This window comes from Maylandia zebra, linkage group LG4 (assembly GCF_041146795.1).
Source record: "Maylandia zebra isolate NMK-2024a linkage group LG4, Mzebra_GT3a, whole genome shotgun sequence".
Lineage (NCBI taxonomy): Eukaryota > Metazoa > Chordata > Actinopteri > Cichliformes > Cichlidae > Maylandia > Maylandia zebra.
Genome location: NC_135170.1, coordinates 26,335,010 through 26,361,166, shown reverse-complemented (window position 1 = coordinate 26,361,166; position 26,157 = coordinate 26,335,010). Strand labels below are relative to the sequence as shown.

The following is a 26,157-nucleotide window of genomic DNA, read 5'->3' as shown; positions in this document are numbered from 1 at the left end:
CTACAGAATGGGTCATTGACATTGGTTCATTTAAGACAGTCAAAACTATGTAGTCTAGCAAACATCTCATTAGTAATGAAAAAGGCTAATTTCTCAATATCTTCCTTTATCCATAATTATGTTCAAGATATGCAGAGTGAAAACGAGTGTGAGTAATGTTTGCATACTGTATGCAGCTCGTGTATTAGTTTGCTACACTTGAGTAGTGACGATAACATAACCTGAGCTGTCGCCGTGCTATCAGTGCGGCTATCTGGAGTACCTAAGGTTTAAAGGATGATCCTTTTCTCCCAGACACAGATGGTGGTTTCAGCGGAGGGAAGGCGTTTAGCTCCCTATACCAGAAATTTATCCATTAGATGTATGGGATGAAATAAAATATGTAATGGACAGGTTTGAAACTGTAACATGGCTGCTATGTAAAAGCCCATTAATGGCGAAGACAGCAGCAATGAAAACAACAGGAAACCACAAAGGGTTGGAGAAATTAAAAATCAATTGGGTTTGCTCACTAAAATGAAAATTACTCGTTAATATTTCTGGATTTCCCACTTTGTGCCAACTCAGAGTCTCCTCCATTTCCATGACCTCATATCAGATAGCCTGGATGCATGACGTCCCATCACCATCAGCTGCAAACATATCTTCAAACCACAAACTTCCATCCTCCCAAGGGAAAACTGATCAAAGGAGGAACAGCTTACTTTCATAAGCAGAAAAGGAGAAGTTGTGCTTTCAGAAAGGCTGACGGAGAAGAGAGAAGTGGCTCTAATTTCCTCTAGCTTGGTTTAAACGGTATTCAGTTACAATGCTGATTGACAACTTTAGGGGAATCTGTGCTGAGATAAGTGAAGATTAGATGCTTCTCCACTGTTTCCTGCTGCAGAGAAATCAGAGCTGATTCCACCAAAAAAAACTTACTAAGTTAAACCATTATCTGAGTGATTCTCTGTAGCACAAAGAAACTAAGACTGCTTGGTTTTGTTAATGATTAGCAAAGTTTAGAGGTATTATCCAATTAGACATTTGAGCTGGTGGTATCACTGCTGATTTGCAGGATGGACTTCCTCTGGCGTTTCATTAAACCAACCCTGGAGCTTGCTGCTGTAAAGCCAGAGTTAAATGAGATCATAAATCTACAGCTCCCTACTTTATGAGCATGACGGGAAGTCTATTATAACTTTCATAAGCAGCAGGCAGAAGGGGCAAACAGGCAGAGGCAGGCACAAGTTGTGAGATATGGAAGAGAGCTGACCACTACACTGTGAACTGTCAACACGGCTGAGAAATTGCAACACTACCGAGGATGGACAGGTTAAGAAGAGGAGGAGAGGTCGAGCTGTACACGGAGAAAGACAGAAGACATAGAAGAAGATGAAATCTAGACGTCATTGAGAAGGGGAATTCTTATTCAGGAAATAAAATATGAAGTTCTACCTAAATAATCTTTTTCTTTCCTTCATTGTCATCCAGCAGTGCCAGCTTTCATAAAAAATGCTTTACTTTCCTTTCCTCTCTGTCAGCAGAATGATGCTTTATGCCAGGCATTAACATCCATCAGTACTTGTCCCCAAAAAACTAGACATCTGTCTCTGTTGCACAGTGTTCGATTTTATCTATATTATACCCAAACAATCGGTTCTCATTTTCAGATTTGCCAGTTATTGCTATAATTGAGTGTATATAGATAAACATGTCAATGCACACATTCACTCTTCAAATGAACAATCAGTAAATCCCTAATGCCAAAGCCAGCTGCTGGGCTTTAAAATAATAAAGACACCAAGTGAAGTCCCAGGTCTCCTCTGCTCCCAAGGAAAGTGATTAACACAATCAGCTCAGCATGGTTGCCAGTCAATAATATGAGTCATAAACTTATCATGGCCCTGTCCCTACTGCCTCATTTTGGCTCCCTACTGCCTTTCTCTCCGTCTTTCTCCATCACCCTCATGACTGCCGCCTTTCTCAGTGGCGTCCTGCTCGCTTTCCATCTGCACCCACAACCCGTTCCAATCCACCTCGCACTTGAGTGACAGTGGGGGTGGGCATATGCATCAAGTGTTTTTTGAAGAGGGGGGGTTCTTGGAGAGGTTAAAGAAAATGACACTCGCTGGCACTCGGCATGAGTGCGCAACTGCAACTCTACACTTTTTCCAGCCAGCGCCGTGCCAGGTGCCGTAGTGAAAAGCATTTGGATTCTGCTCTTCTGTTGCAGCGATGCAAGATAGCTCTATCATGTCTGGTGCTAAACACAGGCAAGAGAGTGCCAGGGTGGCTTATGTGAGAAAACACTGTGTAAACTGTTATAACACAGTTAGTGTTTCATTGGTAGAAATATGGATTACAGAATTGCTTTTGAAAAATGGAGGAATTGCAACAGGCGTGAGTCCTGCAGGGTGGAATTATACTCTTATAATGACAAATGAACCATGTCAAAACCCTGATTCCCTTTTCTGGGATCAATGCTTTATGCTAGACGATCACATAATTAATTAAAGTTTAAAACAATTGAAAATGATCTTTTATAGATTGGCTGAGCTTGTCGCTGTTCCCACTGCATCCCATTAACCTGACGTTAGATTACACTTGTCAGAATCCCAACTGAGATAAATTTAATCGAAAGCAGCACAATGAATGTAAAAAATAAAGTGTGCAAATAAAAGCCTGCAGTCGTATTTAATTTTTAATCCATAGCTGAGAATCAATTTTTACAATACACTTTATTGGATTCCGCAGTGGAAGTGATAAAGTTTACGGTCTCACATCCTGACAGAGGCTGCGTGACCCCAATCAGTTTCTGTGTCCTGCCTCTTTGTACACTGACGTTTGTTGTTCCATTCTCTCCTCTGATGGTGAGAATATTTTATTCAGACTTCTTCCTCACAGCTTTCTTAATTTAGATATCAAAGGGAGCGTCACCACATGCATACACATCCAGGCACCCTGCTGCAGTTTTATTGAGAGGAACCTATCTATGCCAGTCTTGTGCACACATACATGTATTTATTTATTTATTTTTATCTATAATGAGACAGTTATCCTTGACTTATGCTGTGTTCACTGAAAGTGTTGAGAGATTCAGTGATTATTATTATTATGTAGAAAAGCAAGCATTTTTCATCTCAACAGATTTTCAGCTTTAACTTAGAGCACAGCAGGGTTCGATTCATGGACAAGCCTTTTTTTATTATGTGTCTTGCACTGTGAATGTGTCCTTTTATTTCTATAACTAAGGACAGACAGCTCTTTTTTTTTTTCAACGACAGTTTTTGTAGGTTGAACATACTAAGCTGAAGAACGCCAAACTGCATTAGAGACTTGGTGTATCTTGTGTCTCACAATTTATAGCAGGTAATGTTTGAATTGCAGTAGTTGTTTATGGTAATTACTCTTTTTGGAAGGCAAATTTGGAAGTCTCATTATTTCTCCTAAACCTCTGCCCGAGATAATAAGTGCTCTCCTTGACACTGTTTTCAGCTTTGAACATCGTGCTACTTCTTTTACTTGAGTAGCACTTGTCACTTGTTTGTCTTGCGGTCAGACAGAGAAGATATATATGCTATACTAAGAAATTAAAACTCATTTTTAATCCATGCCTTTATGTCTCATTGACCAGAACTTGATAAATAATTGGAAAAAAGTGCAGAAATTTATCAGATATACCCCTGGTATCTGCTGTGTGTCCACACAGCACTTTAAGAACATTTCTTTTTAAATGTATAACACTCTTTATAGATGAATAAATCATTTTGCTATCATAATAAAAAAGATGATTTAGTGTGTACACTCTGTCTGGCAGGTTTATAGCTTTAACTTGTCTTAGCAATTCTTTATAGCCACGCTTCTTCTGTGTAAGTGTTTCCAGGGTCTCGTCTGCTCATTAAGGAACATGGTTCTGCACTACACAGATGTGTACAAGCACCCAGGCAGTGTTGTGCTCAGTGCCATCACAGAAAGGCCCACATGAATTCAGTCAGCTGTGTTCTTGGATCAGCTGGTTAGAAGACAGGCACAGAAAGCAAGTGAAGCAGACTTGGAAAATAGCTCTGAGCTTAGAGAATATGCAATGCAGCATGCATGGGTGCCAGGGTGGAAAGCAGGCAGGCAACAGCTACTGGCATGTTAGCACCAGAGTGTCACAAGACCACAGCTAGATTGTCTTTGATTCAAACTCTAAACAATTTCTGAGTCATGACTGCTTCTAAGATCATCACAGGCAAAAGTCTCATTAATAGTGACGGGACTTTGAAGCAAGGTTTTACGTTAAAGTTTTATTTGCTGCCATTGTTTATGAGCGGAGATTATCCCTGTCTCAAAGAGAAGACATTTCCCATCACAACAGACTGTTACACAGTAATAATTTGTGGCACCATCAAACGGGCTCATCAGTTTTGTTAAAACTTTGATGAAATGAACTTCAGTAGCAACATTTTTCCTCCTTTGGCAGTGAATTAGGGCTGCCTCAAAGAAAATATCCACTCATGACTATTTATTGTATTTTATTGTATCCAGTCTTTTGAAATGCAAATGATTAAGCTTCTGATCTCAAATCTTGTTTGGAAAGAGTTTATTGAAAATAAACATGGCGATGTTTATTTTTATCCCATCTGATCCTGAGCAGAATGAGTTGGTATAGAGAAGAAATCAGCGATTAACTAAGCCATAACCTCTAAGGAAAACTGGAATAATAGAATAATATAAAAGACTTATAATCCAAACATTTCTTACCTTGAGTTCTGCTCTAAATTACCCGACATATGCGCAAGTTGTTTGAAAGATTAACAGTTTGAAGCAATTTTCCAGGTGCTTGACATTTTCAAAAAAAGATATTACTGTCTGAAAGTGTTCTTTAAAGGGGAAACATTTCCACTGGCACACCACTGCTACATTAGGAAGACATAAAGTGGTAGATTTATGTTTTAACAAGCCACTTTACATCCTAAAACTCTTCTTACCACAGATGGACCTTCACCCCTGAGACAAGAATGTCTAAACATTCCGTGTGTACATGTCTGAACACACAAACACTGTCATGCACAATATGCATGCGAAACCACACATCCAGATGGTCACAGACCTCTTGGGACTTTCAATTTCATTCTGTCTTTTTGAACAGACCAGAACATTTACTTAATGGGTAAGCTGCCATAGAAAGACACTCAGGATAGAGGAAAAGCGATCACTTACTGCAGATGATCCGGAAAATATTACATTCATTTCTTTCTTTCTGTTTTTGTTTGTTCCCTGTCTGTCTCATTGTCTGTGTTACCTCATGAGAAAGAGAGTACAACATTATGCAAGCATTAACCACTAAAAAATATTCAAAATAAATAAATAAACTGCTGTTTTATTTATAAAACACCTTAATTGCCCTTATGACCTTTCAGGATGAGGCCAGTGTTTAATTTGAGGTGATAACAATCTAAAATGCTTAAAGATAGACATAGCAAGGGAGGAATAAGACATACTCAAAGCTGTAAAACTGTATTAACCTCTCGGTGTTCCTCATCACCTCCTTCCCACCCTGGAGGTGACTGACAGATAGGATCAGCCTGAGCATCAGTCAGGACAGCTCTCTACCTCCTGTCACCCTGGCAAAAACATATGGTCTCCTGCAAACATCCACACTTAGACTGTCCGCCACTCACCATCACTCACAATCACAAGCCAACAATTCTGCATCCTTATACTTATGACTCTCCCACAAACATATGCATCATTCATGCTTCACTGAAACCTTGTTCTCACATGCGTATCTGTCTCCATCGTCTCTCTGTTAACACAACGTGGGCTCTTTTATTCTTACTCGCGTCTTCACTTTCTCCCTCTGTCTGCTGCTGTGTCACTCTCTTTAATCTGTCACATTCTCGCTTTCTTTCTCACATTCACAACAGCATGCTCAAACAAAAACACTGCACACGCACTTGCAAATAAGCAAAAAGAATTGATACGCACGCTGACAATCCTTTCTGATGTGCCCCCTCTGGAGATGGTGGTTCCGTTGAGTCCCACCAGAGAGGGCAGAGTCTGAGACATCCAGTTGGTCACCATGGCCATGGTGCTGAGAACTGCCCCGATCTTTAGCATAGGAACGCTCATGTTTGCTTCCTGTGGGGCCCTGGCACAAATGGCCCAACAGCCAGCCCTGCCCTGCCCTTCCCTAGACCTCAGCTCCAGTCAACCCCACTCTGCCTCAGACAACCTAGCCAGGGAACCAGCCAGTCAGCTTGTGCCTGAGCCTGAGCAGCAGCAGCACCCCCCACAGCTGGTACAGCACAATTACTAGACCCACACACCACTGTTTCAGTCAAAGGGATGGGCAGAGGCTGGTTAGAGGAGAGCAGCTCACATCCAAAAGCACCACACTGGAGCCTTCCCTCTCAGAGTGACTGCCTTAGCTTCACCCTCTCCCTCCCTCCCCCACATTCTCGCTCTCATCTCTCTCTCCCTCTCTTTCCACCTCTCTCACTTCCTTACTCTCCTCTTAGCTCTCTCCCTCTCTCTCCCCTCCTCTCTTCCTCAAGATGCAGAGCTCCGCATTGGCTGCCTCTCCGTCTCATCCCCTCCCAATCAGCCCTTCCTCTGTTCTTTCCAGCCCTGTTTTGCATGCATGTATCCATTCTTTTTCCTTCCCCTCTCGTTCGCTGACATTTGCCTGTTCTTTTATGACTCACATCTTGATGTGTGCGCGCGTGCACTTATTTCTTAAGCAGAGAGATCTGAGACTGATTTCATAGGACTGATCTGTGCTCTATGTTAAGTGACATGTGAATGCCCAGGGCAACTGAGTGCAATGTTAGGCACAGGAGACCATCCTGCAGTTTCATCATCGTGTTTGTACTAAAGACAGGACTGAGAATGTAGACCGGTGGGTGTTTAGATTAAAAGGTTGGCTAAGGGCTCATCAGTGAATATGGGCAGGTGGTTTGGCAAAGTGGGAGACATGATGTGGGAGAGATGCAGGTGCTCCAACCCACGGCTGCTTCTGACAGCTCATCTTTCATTCTGCTTCATGACATATCCTAAATTAGCCTGTAGCTTGTACTTTTAAAGAATCAATGTCGGAGTGATAAGAAAAGTATCTAATGACACTAACTTCTTGATGCTCACTGTGTTAATTTACTCTGATGTTACGTCGTGTAATTGCAAACATCTGCAAGAGGACTGCTTTTTTTTTCCAACTTGGAATTTTGGCTTAAAGTTATAATAAACCTGCGTTTTCTCACTCATCCTGGTGCTGTGAGATGACCTGCTGAAAAAATGATGCTTAGATTACTTTTCAAGTAGCAGAGTTTTATTGTTGTGATCAAACAGAAGGTAAATCAGTATCAGATAGCTTACCAACTGTTTCTGTCTCATTTTACTGTCATTTCCCTTGGTGAAAGTCTGGTTTGAGCCTGTGTCAGGCCAGACATCCAGCATGTTCTGAAGTCTAGACCGATTTCGTGGAAACATTTTGTCTTTGAGATCATAGCTGCTTGAATTTTCCGCTCACCTCTACAATGGACCAGATGGAGCGGTATGAAAATTGAACCATGTCTCAAGCCTCTGCTCACAGCAATTACTGGAAAGTTATTTGACGACTGGCCGTGTCATTTTATGCCCTAAATGATGACAGAATGGCTTGCTCAGGCAAAACGGCCAGGTCATCCCCTTTTCTTGCCTTCTTCCTGGTCTGCTGACTTATTCATTTTGTCTGCCATGGCTGGGCTCCCTTTCTCAAGCAGTCACATTGGATGAATGATATGGGCTCTTCTGTGTGGGGTGTACAGTGAAGTGATAATCAGAAGAGACAGCTTTCTGAGCCCCATCAAAACACGTCAGCCATCCTCAACTCACCTGCTATTGCCTAAGTCGTGCTTGTTTGTGCCCTACATGTGGCAACACTGACCCCTTGTGGTAGCCAGTGGAATTGTAAACAAGAGCCGTCAACATACAGCAGGTGATGGCCACTGCCTGTCGTTGTTATTGAGCAACACGGAATTTGTTGGCAGGTAGCTGTCACCTTATGAAAATTCTTCAAGGAGATATGAGGGTGAATGTGGCAGCACTGTTTAGAGTCACACTTTTCCATGTCTAACAGAGGTTTTAGTGAGAAAGGTAAAATGTAATGTGCATGATAGCACACGCACGCATTCACACGTGACCGCGCGCACATACACGTACATGCTTTCACCTGTTTCTTAAAAAGGTTATTCTAATGGAGCCCACGGGCATTTTAAAAATATACTCTTGTATTCATCTTTCATTATTAAATTAATAATATAACAGTTTGCTTCTTTTATGTTTTCTAACAAACCAGTTATATCTGTATATTTATCTCTGGATTATAATGTGCATATACAGGTCTCTAATGTAATTATATTTTTTAGAGCTGAGTCTTTTTGATTAGTTTCATTTTATTTCAGAAGGTTTTGTTCACATATGGAGGTTGAGGGAAGCAATATTTTACAAATTCCCTTACTGTTTGCTTCCTTGAACACATCATCTGTAAAGCATGCAGTATTGATCATATTCACAGGGTGGCAGCAAAGATTTAAGTATAGATACAGACATCTCTGAGTCTTTATTCCGTAATCAAATGAGCCAATCTTCTCAGGTTTCTCAAAGAAAAGCTGGTAACAAAGAAAGATGCCTGAGCGTCTTATTTTGTTTTTGCTTGTTTTTTTTGTTTGTTTTCTTTTTGTTTTTTTTGTTTTTTTGTGGCTCCAATTTGTGCAGTTTGGCTGCTGAATAAGAGTTCAATAATGCATTATGCAATAGCAAGATAGCACAGAAAATGCTGAGAAAGTAAAAACACACACATTACTCTACACTTCCAAGGATGTTTTGACAGATTGCTGTTCCTAGCCCCTACTCAACAATTTCCATCATCAGAAAGACTGGCATCATGCCAATCTAAAGTAAAAACAAACTCTTATCCCCTCCTGTGAATGAAAATAAGGCAATACAGCTTCCGTTTTTCCACTATGTCATACTCAAAATTTCACAAAACATAAAAGGACATACACAGATAAAAGTAGTTATAATTTGTCTTTTTTTTTAAATCACAGACGCATCTTTGCATCAAGCTCAAGCTCTGAACTTTCTATTTTCAGATCTCAAAATAAACCAAATTGGTATCATTTAGGTCAGTTCAAAGAAAACTGTTATTTCCATCAGCTGTAATTTATATTTGGCAGCATGGCTCTCGTCTGCAACCAGCAGAATGAGAAATGTGGCATTAGGTACGTCAGATATGCCATAAAAGTTGGAGCTGTGGTGGTGGGTGGGCTGCAGAGTGGCCTGCAAATGCAGTAATGGTGAGAAGGCTAAAGCAACCTAAAGACCATGTCCTTTCTGAGATTTGCCAATTAGATGAGTAGAAGGGTATCAACTGAGCCTTCCGCTGGTGTAGGCTGACACAGGTCTATGGCTGAGCTGGATTTAATGGCCTGCCTGAACTATTGCTATGCTCAATTAAATAAAATGACCAGAGTTTTGATATAACCATCTACAGTCAGCAGCCATGAAGTATTCTGTACTAGTTATGTACTGCTCCAGCAATTAAACAGAGCCCCAGACATTGTCATATAATGTTCTCAGAAGTAATAGTCCAAATAGGTCAAACTAGCCAAAAAATAGTGTAGTCCTGTAAGGTTATTGTGATGGCTGCTTTGGTGTGCAGAACGGTACGACTGAAGTAGATTTGATATACATAACCTCAAACAGAGAAATGATTCATTCTAAGGAGCATATTTTTTTAGATGAAAGATTATGGCTGAATAAAAATGCATCAAGTTTCACATGGGAGGAGTTTTCTTAGCCCTCTATTTTCTACTAGCAGTGTACACAATTATGTATTCTTCAGTCTGATTTTTTTAGTGCCAGTAACAAAACCACATTGATTCCGTGCCTGCTAATTGTGCTGGTTAACAATATTGAAGGAGGCTCATGTAAGATCCAGCCTCATATCTTTTCCCCGACGTTTGACTTTTGCACATTTATCTTGCTTTTTGAAGCATCACTCAATCAAAGTCCGCTGCTGATAAGTGGTGCTTTAGCGGTTGCTGTATAGATCATGTTTCCACTGAGCTCTTTAAAATTCCTTTCACAGACTATGGGTCATATGCCATCTTTTGTGACTAGATGGACTAAATAAATGATGGCAAAAATGGGCGATGAGGACAATCTGTTATACTTCAAAGAATTCCAGCCTCTGCCAATCAACTGTCTAATCACAAAGTCTGTTGGCGGAACAAGCTTTTATTAAATATTAGCCAGAGAGGAAGTCAGCCATTTAACCTGTATTAATTTAATCCTTTTTGATTAATTTTCACTGCCATTCCATTCCATATCATTTTGACTCGAATAATTGGCCAGCATAATTTTCTGCATAACTCTGCTGTGTCATTGTTTGCAGTTTTTTGTCCCTCCCTTTTGTACTTCTTCACTGTAAATGTTATATAGCCTCTAAGAACCCTCACTGTCTCCCTTTTGTTTCTCTTTGCTTTTTGGGCAATGAGAAAAGATGCACATGATGTTTAACTCTTGTTCTGGCAATACATACATTACTGTGGAGGGATGCATGTTGCGAAGCTTTGCAGCACAGTCACACCAACATGGCCTTGTGTTGTTATTATAAACATCTAAAAAAAAGGCCATTCTGCTCTTGCCTGTGGGTGTGGATATAAAGGGCATTTTTAATCAGTTCAAATGGTGAAGCTGCCCTCCAACTACAGAAATGGAAACACTTGTGCACACCCATGGGTGGCAGTAGAGCGCTACAAAGTCCAGAGGCTATAGGGACAAGCTTTGGGTGAGACTACAATACTAGGGAACAGAAAGCACCAAGCACAAGCAACATTGTCACCAAGCATAAATACACAGCCAGCTACAGATTCACAGCTAAAACACAGAACCAAATTACACCTCAGCTAATTACACAGACCTCTATCATCATGATGCAGAACTGTTATGACTGAAGTAGCAAGGCTTCGCAGAAATAAAGCCCCCGCCTGAGCGCTGAACGATAGCGGAGTCATCTGGCTCTAAGAATACTGGCTATTTTTCTGAGTCATAATTCATTAATTAGCTGATGGACACGGAGGCCCACTTCCTTCTAAATGTATCAAGATCAAAATCAGCTTAAACAAAGTGTGACCTCATTACCATGGCAACTATTTAAATCCCGTAAATAGGTTGTACCCCAAGGTTCAGGCCAACAGACACACTGGTATTTGCAACATGGAATGATTAATCTATTAATTGCTCCTGCAGGCCTCTGATTAAGGAAATTCATCTGGCGTTTTACATTTTACAGTAGTGACAGAGACCATGTGAGGACTGTATACACAATTCAAGACTTGCGTGCATAAAGTACAGAGGACACGCCCTTTTCTGAAGAATATGGTCAATAATTCAAGTAGTGAACAATCATCTGACCGCAGAGATGACTGACGATGATGAGTATGAATAATGACAGGATATATGACGCTTGCATTCAGACCTTGCATGGGAGTCTGTTAATCTTGAACTTGCATCAGGGTAACTTTTAAGCTTAATTAATCTGATGACAATTAGGTAACCTTAGGTACATACTGCCCGTGAGAGCTACAGTACAGCCCATTTGTTATGTTCCTCCTACGTTTCGATTTAAGTGTGGGTGTGTTCACATATGCATGCCGAGTTTTGCCTGTGTATGTCAAGGCTTTTTCACATTTGTGTCCACTTCCATGAGCAACAGCACTTTTTCTCCACTGAGCTGTGAATTTTTCTGCATTACCCTTTTATGGTGCTTGCGTGACAGTCCTGGTTAAGCTGTGCAATGCGGGTTAAAGTAAAATAAAACAAGGAACGTGACAGCATTAGCGTCAGGCTAAAAGCGCTTAGCTAAAATAAAAGTCATGAACAGGTGAGAATTTGTTCTTCTCACCTGTGGTGTAGGAATATGTAGTAAAGGAAATTAATTTGGTTAGTGTGTCTGCATGGCTATATTGACACCAACACAATACCTTACTGCTGAGCTTATTTACTGTCTTTACAATATAGCCCATAAATCCCATCTAATCAAATCACAATGAAAGCAAGAAGATCCATCCACAGACAAAGCAAGACTGAAGATTGAATACACATATCAGGCTCCTGAACCTCTAATATTCTCGACTGAGCTCACAGAATGGTCAAACTTACAGTAAGATTTCAAGAACTATTGTGCAGAGAGTGAGTAAAGCATTTAAATCCAAGCCAAACTCGCAGACAGTATTTCTCTTTTACCCAGCACACATGACATGAAAAAAAAACAATCTTGTATAATATACCGGGTAGCTTTCTGAATATACTGCTGGAACATGCATTCAAATTTATTCACAGAAGAACTGATTGCTCCTGATTGCTCCCTTGATTACAATCCTAACTGTCTATGGGGGGTTGTACAGTATTATTTGTAGGATACGATAAGCTGTATGTGTTTGGTTGAATCTTAGATAGCTCAATCAGGCACAAGCAGGGTGCCACATTTTGCTTTGGGCTTGGAAAAAGAAAAGCCTTGATCAAACCAATACACAAGGACTACATGTGGCAATCAGCAGCAATGCATTCTGCAGCCCAGCATGGCTCTATGTTCTGCTCCTTCTCGTGCCCTCATCACCAGCTGAATGTGACTCAGTGCAGCCCTTCCTGAGGCTTGATACGCCCAGTTAAATTGCCCCCCTCCCCACCCAGACACACACACAGAGCCACTGCACATATGTAGATGCGTGCAGACATGCATTGACACTTACAGATACTGTAATACTGTAGTCATTTTCTGGATATGTGACCTGTTTACCAATGTCCCACACACCAGACCAACAGCAGAGCCCATGCCACATATTGACCTTTTCTCCCAGCTAATCATTGATTCTCTGTAACATAGCGAAAGCTATTACTGTAAATGGAGTAATTACTGACAGCAATTTGGAAGTCTTCTTCACAACAGAAAGGTAACAAAAGCTCAAAGAAATCCTCCTAATTGAGACAGCCCCCCCATAGCTACCTGCCTCTTCAAAACAGCCTTTACTGAACTTACAAAATGATTTTTTTCATCCAGATTTTAACTTGTCTTATTCCGAGTGTTAGAAACCCTCAGATATTGAATCACTTTAAGACATTTCAGTTGATAAAATACATGTAATTGACATAACATTTACAAATCTCTATATACAATTTTGCTGTTTAGTCTTAAGAGCATTTTCAAATCTGCTTTAGCATGCAGCATAAGTGCTATTCCACCATCTTATCACTTTACTTTCAAACTGCTTTGTTTCATTAATGTTCTGTTCATGTGTGTTTGCAGTAGAGCTGGTAGCTATTCTTAGATAGCATGTATCTAGTACCTTGTTAGATGACCAAAGAGACAGCCAGTGGACAAAGTGGCTGTGTTTGGTCTTTGTCTGAGTCATTGTTTACAAATGTCACCAAGTCACAAAGTGAAGGTATCACAGTGATTAGCTAAGCACAGTGGTCGGTTACACAAAAGGAAAGTAAGCCAAAGATAACTCTGGAAACAGACAAAAAGGTTATAAAGGAAACTGTGATGCTAATAAGAGGCAGAGAGAAAGACAGCAAGACAAGGAGAAGGGTGTAAGATGTATTTTGAAGCTCCCTGAGGTAATGAATTTACATCTTTGTCGGTTTTCTGCCATGTCTGCAACAGTGAAACTAACAGGACCAGAGAGGAGTGGTGAGGTCTTGCCAATTGTACTTTGGTTTGCTGAGAGATTGCAACAGTCAGATACTAAAAAAAGAAAAAAACATGCTTGACATAGACAAGGAGCAAACAATGACCAGAACCTAACAGCTATGTACCGTATATTAGTAATTAAGGGACAGAACCAGCCTGCAGTCTTGTGTCCAACCTCTTTGTCAGAGCTCACATTGAAGCCTCCATTTGTATCCTCTGTCTTCAGGTCATTAATGCTCACAGAAGCTGTAACATTTAATTAGGGAGACATTATTAGTACAACACAGGCCCAGTGTGCAGCAGAGAGAAATCCCCAAACAGCCCCTAACTGAATATTACATTTACAGCCACATGGAATTATGAGGGTAAAGGTTAGCAGAAACTTGTAGATAAACAAATTAGCTTGTCACTTTATACTTTTTTGAGTTGGGAAGAAAAAGCCTGAAAAAAAAGGCTTATTAGAATAAACAGTCCTGTAATAGCCTGTGTTCTTCCTTTGCCTTCCTCCAACTCCCTGCCGATTTCAGCCATATACTATAATCTGCAGTGTCTGTGCTGCACATCAAAATGAGGAGCCACTGATCCATTCAGTGATTACACAAACAAACAGACAGGAAAATATCAGCAAACTGCAATGCGGTGCAAAAATGAGAAGTTTGTACAAATATTATAAAGCGGTAATATTGTGTGGAGTTAGTCAAGTGTGAGATGAGAAGATTGGGTGAGTTAAGTGAGTGGGGAGGTGATAGTGGGAGGAGGGTGGATAGGCCCTAATGGTAAAGAGTAGTTATAACGTCTTCTGCTATACCACATGGGACATTAGTCTGGATCTCTCAGCAACAGATGTAATGTTTAGCAGTTACAAAGCCGTAAACTAATAACTGTAGTAGCATTTGCTATGTTACTGTCTCTAGTCAGTTCTTCTTCAAACATATGAATTACACTGCAGGATTTATGTGAGTTTGTCTGTGTGCTAAACAAAGACAAGCAGCTTTGTGGATTTGTCTGCAGAAATTCTGTTGATGCAAGATGTTGTACAGCCTGCGTTTCACAATGAAGGCACTGCAAGATCTGCAGTGCAACTCGTGAGCGAATGTCTGCGTTCAGATAAGATAAGAGAAAGGTCATTCTTTGCACTAATATTTCATGCAGCACCAAGCACCACCTTTCTTTGCTAATCAATAACATAATTACTTTCATTGGTGGTCTTTAGGACATGGCAGTCTCCTATACTGCTCGATCCTCATTGGACAAACCATTGTTGACTTTTAGCTGATTGCCATGGGTAAAATGCATTCAAAATAAGATCTACCCTTTAAACAAAGGAGTTTCTAATAACAGGGAAAAGAATTCTGGTGATATTATTCCTCCTCATAGACTAAATCATTCATTTAAATTTTAACGACACCCGTGCAAGGACCCACATCTGAACAACAACTGAGTGTTTGTGTCATTTTGAAAAGGAAAGACTTATGATTAAAGATGGCCCTTCCGAGATGCAGTCAATAATAATTACATTTTCTAATTTCCTTGATAATTTCCACTTATAAGCAGTTACCAAAATCCAAATCCTTTATGCTTAGATTTTTTTTCCTCATTTTAAATGACCTCTTAATTCATCAAACTATGTATGGGCACAAATCGGTTAGTTTTACTTTGAAAGGAGTCCCACAGTTCACACGTAATACCCTCCTTCTGGGCTGTTTGGAAAAGTTTAGCCCTGATTTTAAGTATGGCAGCTGCAGATATTGATCCTGACATGCCAAGTAGAAAAATGTGGATGACATGTGAGATGTATTCTTCTGTGAAGATACTTGCACCAGCTCATTGCAAGCTGTTACTCTCACTGAGAAGAGTAAGAGATGAGAGCTGGGCCGAGAGGGCCGGTAGCCTGAGGCACTAAGGCGTAAAGAGAGAGACCTCTCCTGAATACCTATTCATCACATCACCATTAGTGTGGCTAAAGCACTCAGCTCTGCTGCTCATACCATATAACAAGAAATACTGCATTAGATCCCATTTCATAGTTTGACATGACTATCACTGCTGCCTGATACACAGCAGTACTTCAACCTGCTTGCTTTTCTCACCTTGTTATGCAACGAGATACAGACATAGTTATCATGCAGCTCATCTACACACACACACACACACACACACACACACACACACACACACACACACACACACACACAGACACACAGACACACACACACACACACACACACACACACACACACACACACACACACACACACACACATAAACTCAAAAGTAGACAAACAAGTGTGGACTCTAATCATCATGAGAGCAGGTTTTTATCAGAGCATGGCGCCTTTTTTTCCCTCCTCCAACAAAAATGCCACTCTACATCACATTCTTGTCGCATCTTGTCTGTCAACACTCATCCTGCTGCTTCCTGTGCCTCCCCCTCCCAAGCGACAGGATGCACATGTCATTGTTTTGTCATGGTCATGGCCGTATTGATTAAGCGATGTGAAGCTAATTAAAGACAATCTGCAAAAGAGTGTCGTTGCCAGTGAGGGGAATAAAATCACAATGACAAAGTGGTAGGCCTCTAATTATTATTCTCTTCTCGTTCAAGATGCGAGAGATAAAAACCCTGCAGACACAGTCGTAAGGCTCCCTCTGACTATTTCTCCTTCTGTCCCTGCTCACAATCTGAGTTTTCATTTTCAGTAACTCTACTCTGTCTTTCACTGTCTTTTCAGTTTCTCTCTCTCTCTTTTTATCACACACTCACTTACCAGCCATGCTGCCCTGCTCGGCTACTCCACTGGGCACTAATTCAAACTCAGTTCACATCCTTTCACTTTGTACTGATACTGCCCACCAACCCTGATCAACACAGCAGCTTTAGTTCACAGCATCTGTCCACAGTGTGTGTGCCTGTGTGGCAAAAACGTATGCATGCACACTATATGGTCTCGGTTATAGTGGATTAGCTTTTGGAACTACACTTTTTCCTACACACACACACACACACACACACACACACACACACACACACACACAGAGTAGCTTTAATATAATTTAGATGCAATATGCATACGCATTTCCAAGAGTATTGCTAAGGGACAAGAGGGGGGAAAGGATGCTTTCTTTTCAGTACTTGAAGTACATTTTGTCCTTTGTGCAGGATATCTTCGTGTTTCTGAGACTGCCATTATTTTTTTTTTAAAATAATAATAATAATAATGGATTGGATTTATATAGCGCTTTTCAAGGCACCCAAAGAAAAAGATGAAAACATTTTTGTTATGAAAAGTTGCTTTGCTCTAACAGGCTTATCTAAACCTGAGCTTTCTAATCTAGCATTGTGTTATCCATGACCCTACTTATTTCAGGACATTCAGCAGTGTCATGAAATAAGCCAATGTCCTGTGCATATCATAGTTCTTGGTTAATATATATTCATGTGTTGGTTTTTAGCTGCATCATGGTCTCTACTTCCAGATGTTGCATTCACATCCAGTACTGCGCACTAATGTGTCCATGTATGTTTTATAGAGTTGGAGAAATCCTGGGGGTTTAGGCTCAGCTATCATAATGTAATGCAAGCTGGAGTTCCTTCCACTGGATCATCTTGTTATCGCCCCCTCTCCGGCATGTAGTGTCTTTATCAAAGGACCTTTCTACCTTGCTCACCGTGGGGCTGCAAAGAGCAGCATTGCCAGCCTGCTTGATATGCAGCAGTGTCTGGTCGCTGCTGGGCTCCCACGCCTCCCTGACTGGAGCCTTTAAGCCCTGGCGCAGTCAGAGAAAGTGAGTCTCCCTCATCAATGGCCCTACTGAGTGGCTGTGACAGTGCCACGTGGAAAACACATCGATTAAATGGTTCCTCTTGCCTTCTACTTCCTCCTCTACTGTGCTGTATAGCTCTCATCCTTCATTACCCAAAATGATCACCCTGCAATTGAGTTAGCTTTCAACATGGGAGGCAATGCTGTCACAGTCACACATGGCGGCGAGCAGACGATTCGATGGAACAAAGGTAGCAGGGATCACGAGAAGTAGAAGCAGGAAGAGATGAAAAACTGAGGAGATGAAAGGGAAATGAGAGAGAAGACGAAGGATAGCACAGTTTGAGCAATTCAACCAACATTTACTCTGTCACTTGTTTATCACCCCTCATTTAGTGTCAGTTACTGCTACAGCTCTCTGCTTCATACGATGGATGTCAGCAATTAACTAGGACGTTCAAAAGGAAAACAAAATCCACGACTGAGAATCTGACGTGAAAACCAACCGCTTTTAAAAGAAACAAGTTTGTATGTTGCCTAACGATATGAGCGAGCAGGTAGAGGCACAATCTGTGACTGGTGTTTTTGAATGCACAACGCTCCTTGATGTGTTTCTTCCAATAAAAGTGAAGAAATGTAAAGAGCAACGTTCAAGTAGCAGCTTGCCCAACCTGCTCAGTCTTATGAAAGCTTTTGTATCAGAGCGGGAAGAGGAGCTCTAGGCGCAACAGCCATATTTATATTCCAATCTTCTACACAGAAACCCACATTGCCAGGCTCATAAAAGATTCATCGAGCAGGGGAAAGCAAGGTCGTACAGAGAGCTGGTCAGGAGGTGCCTACTGCAATGCAAAAAAATAAATAATTTTTTTTTAAAAAGAGCCGATTGGCACACACAAACCCACACTCACGTACACCCCAAAACACTGGGTCACTCCCATAGTGACTGTTACTAGGGCTACATGTGTTGTTATCCTTATTACAGGCAGCTGTGTGTTCAGCACTGACCAAATGATCAAGCACGTCTGTGCACTAATTAGCATCTGTCACTTAGACCATGCACTTCAGCAGCCTTAATAGCTTTAGCCACGTTTGTTTGAATCGATTCTGTGAATTGTCTGGCTCTTTGTCTACTGTGGATCCGATTGCTGACATGCTTGGAAACTAGAGCGCAAAGGCGAGAGAGAAAAGGAGACAAAGACAATGTGTATTTGCGAGAAGAAAGAGTGTGCGTAGAGGTGCATGTGTGTCTGTGCTGGGTGTTGTCAGAGAAATGTCACTCTTGCTTAGAGTCACAGACATAAACCTCTGGGAGTCCTGCACCCTCGAGCACACTCACACAGAAGGAAAGAGAGAAAGTGGGGTAGAGAATGCGATATAGGGATGATATTCATCCCACCAGTCAAGCCGATGCTTCTATACTCTGTCGACAGGAAGCATACAAATAACATCCTATGCGTTATATTAGCAGCCAGAATGTTTTGAGAAATTATTTATGCATGAGTCAAACATTGTAAATGCTATAGAAGAGAGATCAGGAGTCAAGGAGGGGGACATAATTTCAAAATATTTTTTAGGTCTCCTGTATGATTTTTTTTTTTTTAATCATCCAGTTATTGCTGGTTAAATGTCAGGTTAACCAACCATTTATGTAGAAATGACAAAGCTAAGCTTTCTAATAGTGATTGCAATCTGTCCTCCAGTCAGACAGCTTGGTCCATGTGAATTCTAATGGTTGTTATACGACAGCAGGCTGCTGGATTTTCAACACGACAGAAAACAGCAATAGAGGTCATTTAGGGCCCACACATGCCTTGAGCAAATGTAGTGGACAGTTTGTGACTCGGAATGAGTAAGCGGTCATTTAAAGTGAAACTAAACTGTAATGTTCTATTTGATGCTGGCAAGCCCCTTTTCAAGTAATATTTAAATGTCTGCCAAGTGTGTTGAAGGTTTTACAAAACCTATTTTTTGGTTTGGCAATTGCAAAAGCAAACAAAACAAACACATAACCTATGTAAAAAGGTTATTCCATATGAAGAGGTATGGCCAAGCTTGTGCTAGCTCTACCTCTGGAGGCAATCATGACAGGGAGGCAGTATTAGTCTGAGAGTCAGGCCACTGACCTCACATGCTTCTCTACTCAGCAGTGCACCCGTTAACCAATTACCATGCAGACCACTGCCTGCCTGTGAGGCTCATCCAAGGCACCGCAGTAGTAAAATCAGCTACCCGTTTCACTTTGTCATTGAGACACACCTCAAATAAACTCCCCAGCATCATCAGAACCTAAGTCACCCAGGAGTGAGTTGCGAACAAAGTGATGAAGAGCAGGTAAATCATCATTAAGAACTCAAAAAGCACAATAACCTTCCTTTATCTGTCCCTGCACAGTACTACTTGATCTAAATATAACCGGCATCATTCACAGCTGTCCCAACTTTCAACTTTAATTTTACAACTCATTTGCTCATAGTGGGGTCATCTAATTGCTGGGGTTTTTTATTGTGGGGTCTTTACCTTACAATGGAAACTGAGTCAAACTGAATTTAAGTTTTTTAAAAAAAAAAAAGTCTTACAGCAAAAAAAATAACCTCTTCAAGTCCTGATTTCCGTTCTTAGTCGTGAATCCATACAGTGTCGGTGCTTGTGAAGATTATTTGTCCCTGCAAACGCGATCACACACACATAAAAACGCCTCTGATGATTAAGCAGCAGGCTACATGAAAGCACATCAAACATTAAGATGAGGGAGTGAACAGTGGACAGCACAAAGGCTCGATAGCTCTCAGTGCATCAGCCCCTTTCTTAAGCAGTATCTCTTTTATAAAACAAATCTCTCACACAATGTGGTATCATTATCGTGCCCTAATTCAGGCCCTACCCTAATCAGTCATGACACAAGCACATACTACTCAATCTCTCCAAGCAGCAGTGAATCAGATATAACGCAACCTCATTATCTGTGGCTGATTGTGAAGCAGCACCTTTGTATATTGATGGGGAGCGCATGAAAGTGGATGCACAGAGGCTAATATAACCCTGCCTGCTCACTTACTCACCCACATCATGCTAAACATGATTGCTTCTGAGTCACAGGCAACACAGGTATTAGTTCACATAGGTAATTATGTGGTGTTTTATTCAAGAAACAGATGAAATTTACAGTAAACTTACATATTGTTGCCATGTAACGCAAAATATGTCTTTAAAACCACATTTTTTAGCAGTGAGTCAATTGACTCATCAGTTATGTGTAAGCTACACCAATACTATGTAATGCTCTTGGCGTATGAAGATATATCTTTGTTGCTGCTTGACCTTCTAATTACATGGGCTTGTGTGGTCATGCAGTGTTAATAATTCGTTCAAGCTCTGGAGCTGTCTAGTCCAGCAAGGTGATTTTATCAGCTGTGTCTTTGCCTCTCGCTGGCAGATTTACACCCATGCTCCTGCAGCTTTTCATTTGTTTAATTCTCTAGTTGGAGGTTATGATGCGGCTTGGCAGAGCACACTCAGTCCAGCGTGCTACTTAGTGTCCTTCTTCCTGGAAAACATAGATTCACATCTCTATTCTTAGAACATTATCCAGCTACACGTCTGTTTTCTCAACATTTATATAAACCTTTGCCTAGTGGGTTCTCTGATAATAATGGCAGTGGGAGAATTTCTATAAAGAAATATTTCTGACATACAATTTTTTTCTCTTAGATTTCTACTGTAATAGGCTTTTGGTGTGGAGACGAGGATGAAGATTTAACATGGCTCTGTCACGTTCGTGTCTAGGGAAGGGTTTTTATTATGATCATGTAGCTTTGCTCTCATTCAGCTGGCACCAGGCAAAGCCATTTTTTTCCAAAGGGTCAATGCCAGGGTGGTGGATTATTTAAAACTGTCTCATGTGGACATTCGCCAACCAAGCTTTTTGTCCTGTCTGACTCTGAATGAACAAAGGTCTGTCCTTTTTGTCCTCACATGTAGAAGCACTGTAAACAGCTTTACATTAGGTCAGCTTACAGCATTATCGTTACTGTTTTTTGCACTTGTGTTACTAAAAGCATCTAGATTCTCTGACACTTATGCTGCATCGCTAAACTACTGTATAATTAGCTGAATGTAAATAAACGGAATGTTTGTGCCAAATGATGTTTTAAACAGCAGCCTGATTTACAAGTGCTTGTTCTGTTACACTGCTCGCCTTTCAGCTATAAATTGGCCCTGGCTGGGCAAGTTCCTCCTACAATCATGACACCAAACTAGAATGAGGAAACAAAATTTAACAAGGTCTTACAGGGTAGTATTTTCAAATTGGTTGTTTATCATGATCACTGGCGACAGAAGGGATCAAGAAAATTACTGAAGAATCTAGCCAATTGCTTACACAGGCTCCTGTCTCCCTCTTTGAGAACAACAAGGATTTCTCCCCCAATGCACTTTGTGTCTCAACGGCAAAACACCAAAGCAAGTGTTCATTTCCATCAGTCTCAACCACACTATTATCGGCAGGCTTCAAGGTGAGGAATCTTAAACCAATAAAGGCATTTCTCTGGCACTCACTCACTCGTCTGGGATAGAAGCGTTTGTATTTATTTATTTATCAATTTATTTATTTTCCTTGCCCCCAAAGCCTAAGAGAGAAAGTACACGAACCAATCACTACGCCTTAACCAGTAATTGTGCCGCTCTAGAAAATGAAACAAATAAATCATTTGTTTAATTGGAACAAAATACACATTACATCCCCATCAGGCCCCTTGCATGCTTTTTAAAAGAGCTTGATTGTCGAGCAGGAATATAGTATTCTTCTCAAGTCTTTGATTGTAACATTAAAGTTATATCTATTGATGAAGAAGTCACCTTATTATTCATCTTTATTTCAATTCAATAATTCATTATTTTTAATGTATTACATTAGAGTAATTTTCCAAGCTGCAATACATTACACTCCCTATCTTGTTAATGATGAAACAAACAAAGTATACAATACATGCAGTATCACATATTGATGTAAATCCTAGCTCTTGATTGAGTTTACCTGCATTCTGTCATGCGTCACTTGGTGTGCACATTATAGCAAGACATCTGTGCCAAGGTCAAACAGGTGCCCATTTATATCAGTGGCACTAAGGACCCCTGGGCTTTATGGGCACTTAACAAACACACGCAGTGAACGAACAAGTGCATCTGTCTCATTAAAGCTGTCTAAATATTTCATAAAAGCCTGTGTTGAAACTGTGACTGAAGCTTACTGTGGATATGAGCTCTGCTGGAGTGTTATCCCCGTTGCAGTACATATGCAAGAATTCATCAATACTTTATGTTTGCAATGCAATCTTAAGACGATGGGTGGTGTCATATTTTCTTTCAAACCGTTCAATATTTAATGTAAACACTTACAACAAATTGTCCCCCAAAGGCAGCTACTATATAAATCCACTGAAGAAGAGGTTGAGATATAAAACTGTATCATCAGTTACGTTGTCAGGATCACATTTGCAAGTGTTTACCATTTATTGAAGTGCATCTGTGATGCCGTGTGAGTATTTGTTGAACAGAGAAAGTTGTGTAATTTACAAATTTCCTCCAATTTTGGCCAATTTTTTTGGTTTGGATTAGAATATATCAGTTTTTACTCCATAATTAAGCATCAGGGAAGTTTATTCATGCTGGGGTTGTGCTTGAAAATAAATTAGAGTTTTGCACGTTGTTACCACTCTAGGAGTTACACACAGTTCTCCTCTAATACCAGCTGTGCTGTACATGATTTATTTTAAATCTACCAAACAGGTGTATGGCACATCTACTCATCTCCTATAAATTGAAAACGCACAACAGCTTTCCCTCCTTTTACAGGTCAATTGTAATTGTTTACTCGGCTGGTAAACATAAATGAGTGATGTATGGCTAATGCAAATGCAATGCGAAATATTAGTGAATCTGAACAGTTCCAACAATATACTGCATTTTACAATGATAATCGACAGCTAAATGGAGTAACAGGCTGTGCTCATGTTTGAGATGAAAGGTCCATTAGTTTAACAGTATACATTTACTGCAAATACCTAAAGAGCCATTCTGAAAAAGAAATGCAATCGAAGACAATGTAATAGAGAGCTGATGCAATTCTATTGTCCATGAGTGACGGCCATATTATTCACTGTTATTTTTCATACCATTTTAACGTCGAGTATTTCACTGACCTTGTAAATGCACATATATTCCGTGTCATTTGATCTTTGGTGTTATATCTGCAAGACCCCGAGGCCTCTAGATGGCCTTTGCCAAATGGTGATACTCACCTCCAACGTATAAGGAGGCGCTGTCTTCGGTGCTAAATTGACTCAGGCGCGACACAGCGCTGTCCACGGTCCTGAATATAGCTTGGTTTGTTATTAAAGGTATAAACAGCGCTGACCTACAAGGACCATTGGCTAGTTTGTGTGATCCTAGTAAATGTGGAGAATTGTAGCTGGCTTCTCTGTAGACGTTACACTTTCTAATCCATCTGAGTTATGCTCATCACTGCACGTATGTTGACCAGCTGAACCCCTGCAAGTTCAAATGCTCTTGCCTTGGCCGAAAGCTTTTCTGGGTCAAATGATTTACCGTCCTTCACTTTAATTTACAACTGTCACATCAAAGCTCGTCATTTTTCCAAACGGGCACGGCTTTTCTCGAGTGTCATACACGAGAGCACGCCACACAAGCAGGCACACATCCCCAGAAACTACAACCATTTGTTGGCGCTGGTTTGGTACAGTATAGTAATTACTCATGTCTTGCATTCACGGCCACAAATCACACTTCGTTGCGTGACGCTTAAACAGCGCAATATCTGATTCTCGGTGAGCCCCGGGACCCCTCTGTCACTGATGTAGAGGTTGATAGGAAGATCTGTAAACAACGACCTCCAGGGCATCAAAAGCATCAGAGCGCCGACAAATCAATTACTATACTGTCAGAGGAAGATGGTACTTTATGTATTCTTACCATTCCCTTAAGGCAGTGACCATAAATTGCATGACGATATTCTTTTTTTTTTAATGTGTAAGGGCTCTAGTTTACGTGGATATGCCATCGACTGTTACAGCCCTTCTTATTGTTATGCTTGAACTTTCTCTCTATGTTTCAGTAGCATGATAGATTGCAGACTGAACTGCGATATTTTCGGATTAATAGGTCTTCGCAGTCGTTTAACATATTTTACCTTCTTTGAAATTGCGATGTTGTTCCAATCAAAGCGTTGGTTCACAGGTATAATGTCAATTTTGAGATTCGTAAATAGGTCCTTCAGGAACTTTTGAGCAATGCTTATTCATCGTATACATGCGTCCTTACCTCACCGGGCATGACAGCTAACATCACAAGTAGGAACATGGCACTGAAGAGATGCATTCTTGTCGAAATGTTCGCGTCCCAGCCGACACCGGTTCCGGTAGCTGTTCCTCCGTGTTTTTTTTTTTAATCGTTACTGGGGCGGTTTCTTCACATACAGAGGGATTCCTTCAATGCTGTATCGGCTGTGCGCCACCAGCCTCATCACCGGGACGCAAGGCAGCCCTATGTGGTTCGGTAAAGCAACCAGTCGCGTGTCTTTTGTGGAGCATAGACAGTTTTGCGGGAAGCGAACGCTGAACCTCCTATCTCTGAGAAGGAGAGAAAGGAGGTGAGAGAGAGAAAGAGAGAGAGCGAAATAGAGCGCAAACTCCTGAGATGCTGTAATGAGTCAAAGTGAACAGACAGCGGTCCCCTCCGTCCTGCAAAATAACTGCGACTGAGCGCCAGGAGCTTGGGGGGTGGGGGACCAGAGGTTGGAAGGTGACTGCTGTGCTTGCAAGGTGCCGACACTAGGAGCAGCACGTCTACGTGCCACGAGTCCAGAGAACGAAGTACCACTCTTTGATGCAGCCGAGGTTGGCTGTGCACCTGTGTGTGTGTGTGTGTGTGTGTGTGTGTGTGTGTGTGTGTGTGTGTGTGTGTGTGTGTGTGTAATAGATAGATAGATAGATAGATAGATAGATAGATAGATAGATAGATAGATAGATAGATAGATAGATAGATAGATAGATAGATAGATAGATAGATAGATAGATAGGTCCTTAAGAATCCGACATTTAGCATTAATGTCTTCCTGCTCATTATGATTGATAGGTAGAAAGGCTGTTGGATCAACATTAATACCATCAATTCAGCTCTGACGTATATCCAATTACAACATGCCAAAACAAAGGGTTTCTCTTGGGTTTAGGAAAATGATAAAGATTATTATTGTTCCGATTACAATTAAAATAATGAATGCTCCAAGCTTTATCCACTCAATTATCTAAGAGATAATTATCTAAGAGATAATTGAGTGATTCTGCTGACATTCATTTAATACCTATTGTCCGAGCCAGGTGAATATAGAATGGGTGTGCACACAGCTTCTTTGGTGTGTGTTCATGTAAGCTGTGACAGGCTGTGTTTGTGGTGATGGTGATGCTTTCTTGGGTATAAAAAAAAAGTATATATTTCAGCCTCTGCTTCCATCTTGTCCTAACCTCTTAAGGATGTTCTGGCTTAAAAAGTCTTTGAGGTAAATGCAAAGTGTGTCATCTGTGGCTCTGGAATCTCTTGACTGACCAAAGACAGCTAAAGCTGCAAAGGCAGGACATGAAACGAAAGGTGTATTGCTACTGAATAAAACATGCC

The 26,157-nt window shown here is 40.9% G+C and overlaps 1 protein-coding gene across 2 annotated transcripts in view; it reads right to left on the bottom strand.

Annotated features, from left to right (window-relative positions):
* The window catches only part of olfm2a (olfactomedin 2a), a 40,637-nt gene extending 15,414 nt beyond the window's left edge, over nt 1-25,223 (bottom strand). Inside the window, exon 1 of one of the 2 annotated variants that reach the window (XM_004552115.5) lies at nt 24,805-25,223. In XM_004552115.5, the coding sequence (XP_004552172.1) occupies nt 24,805-24,861 (57 nt within the window). In that variant the 5' untranslated portion in view covers nt 24,862-25,223. Of the gene's footprint in view, nt 1-5,955; nt 6,424-24,804 lie in introns of those variants that run through there. The other variant, XM_004552114.3, reaches the window with a different exon arrangement.
* Nucleotides 25,224-26,157: the final 934 nt, after the last annotated feature.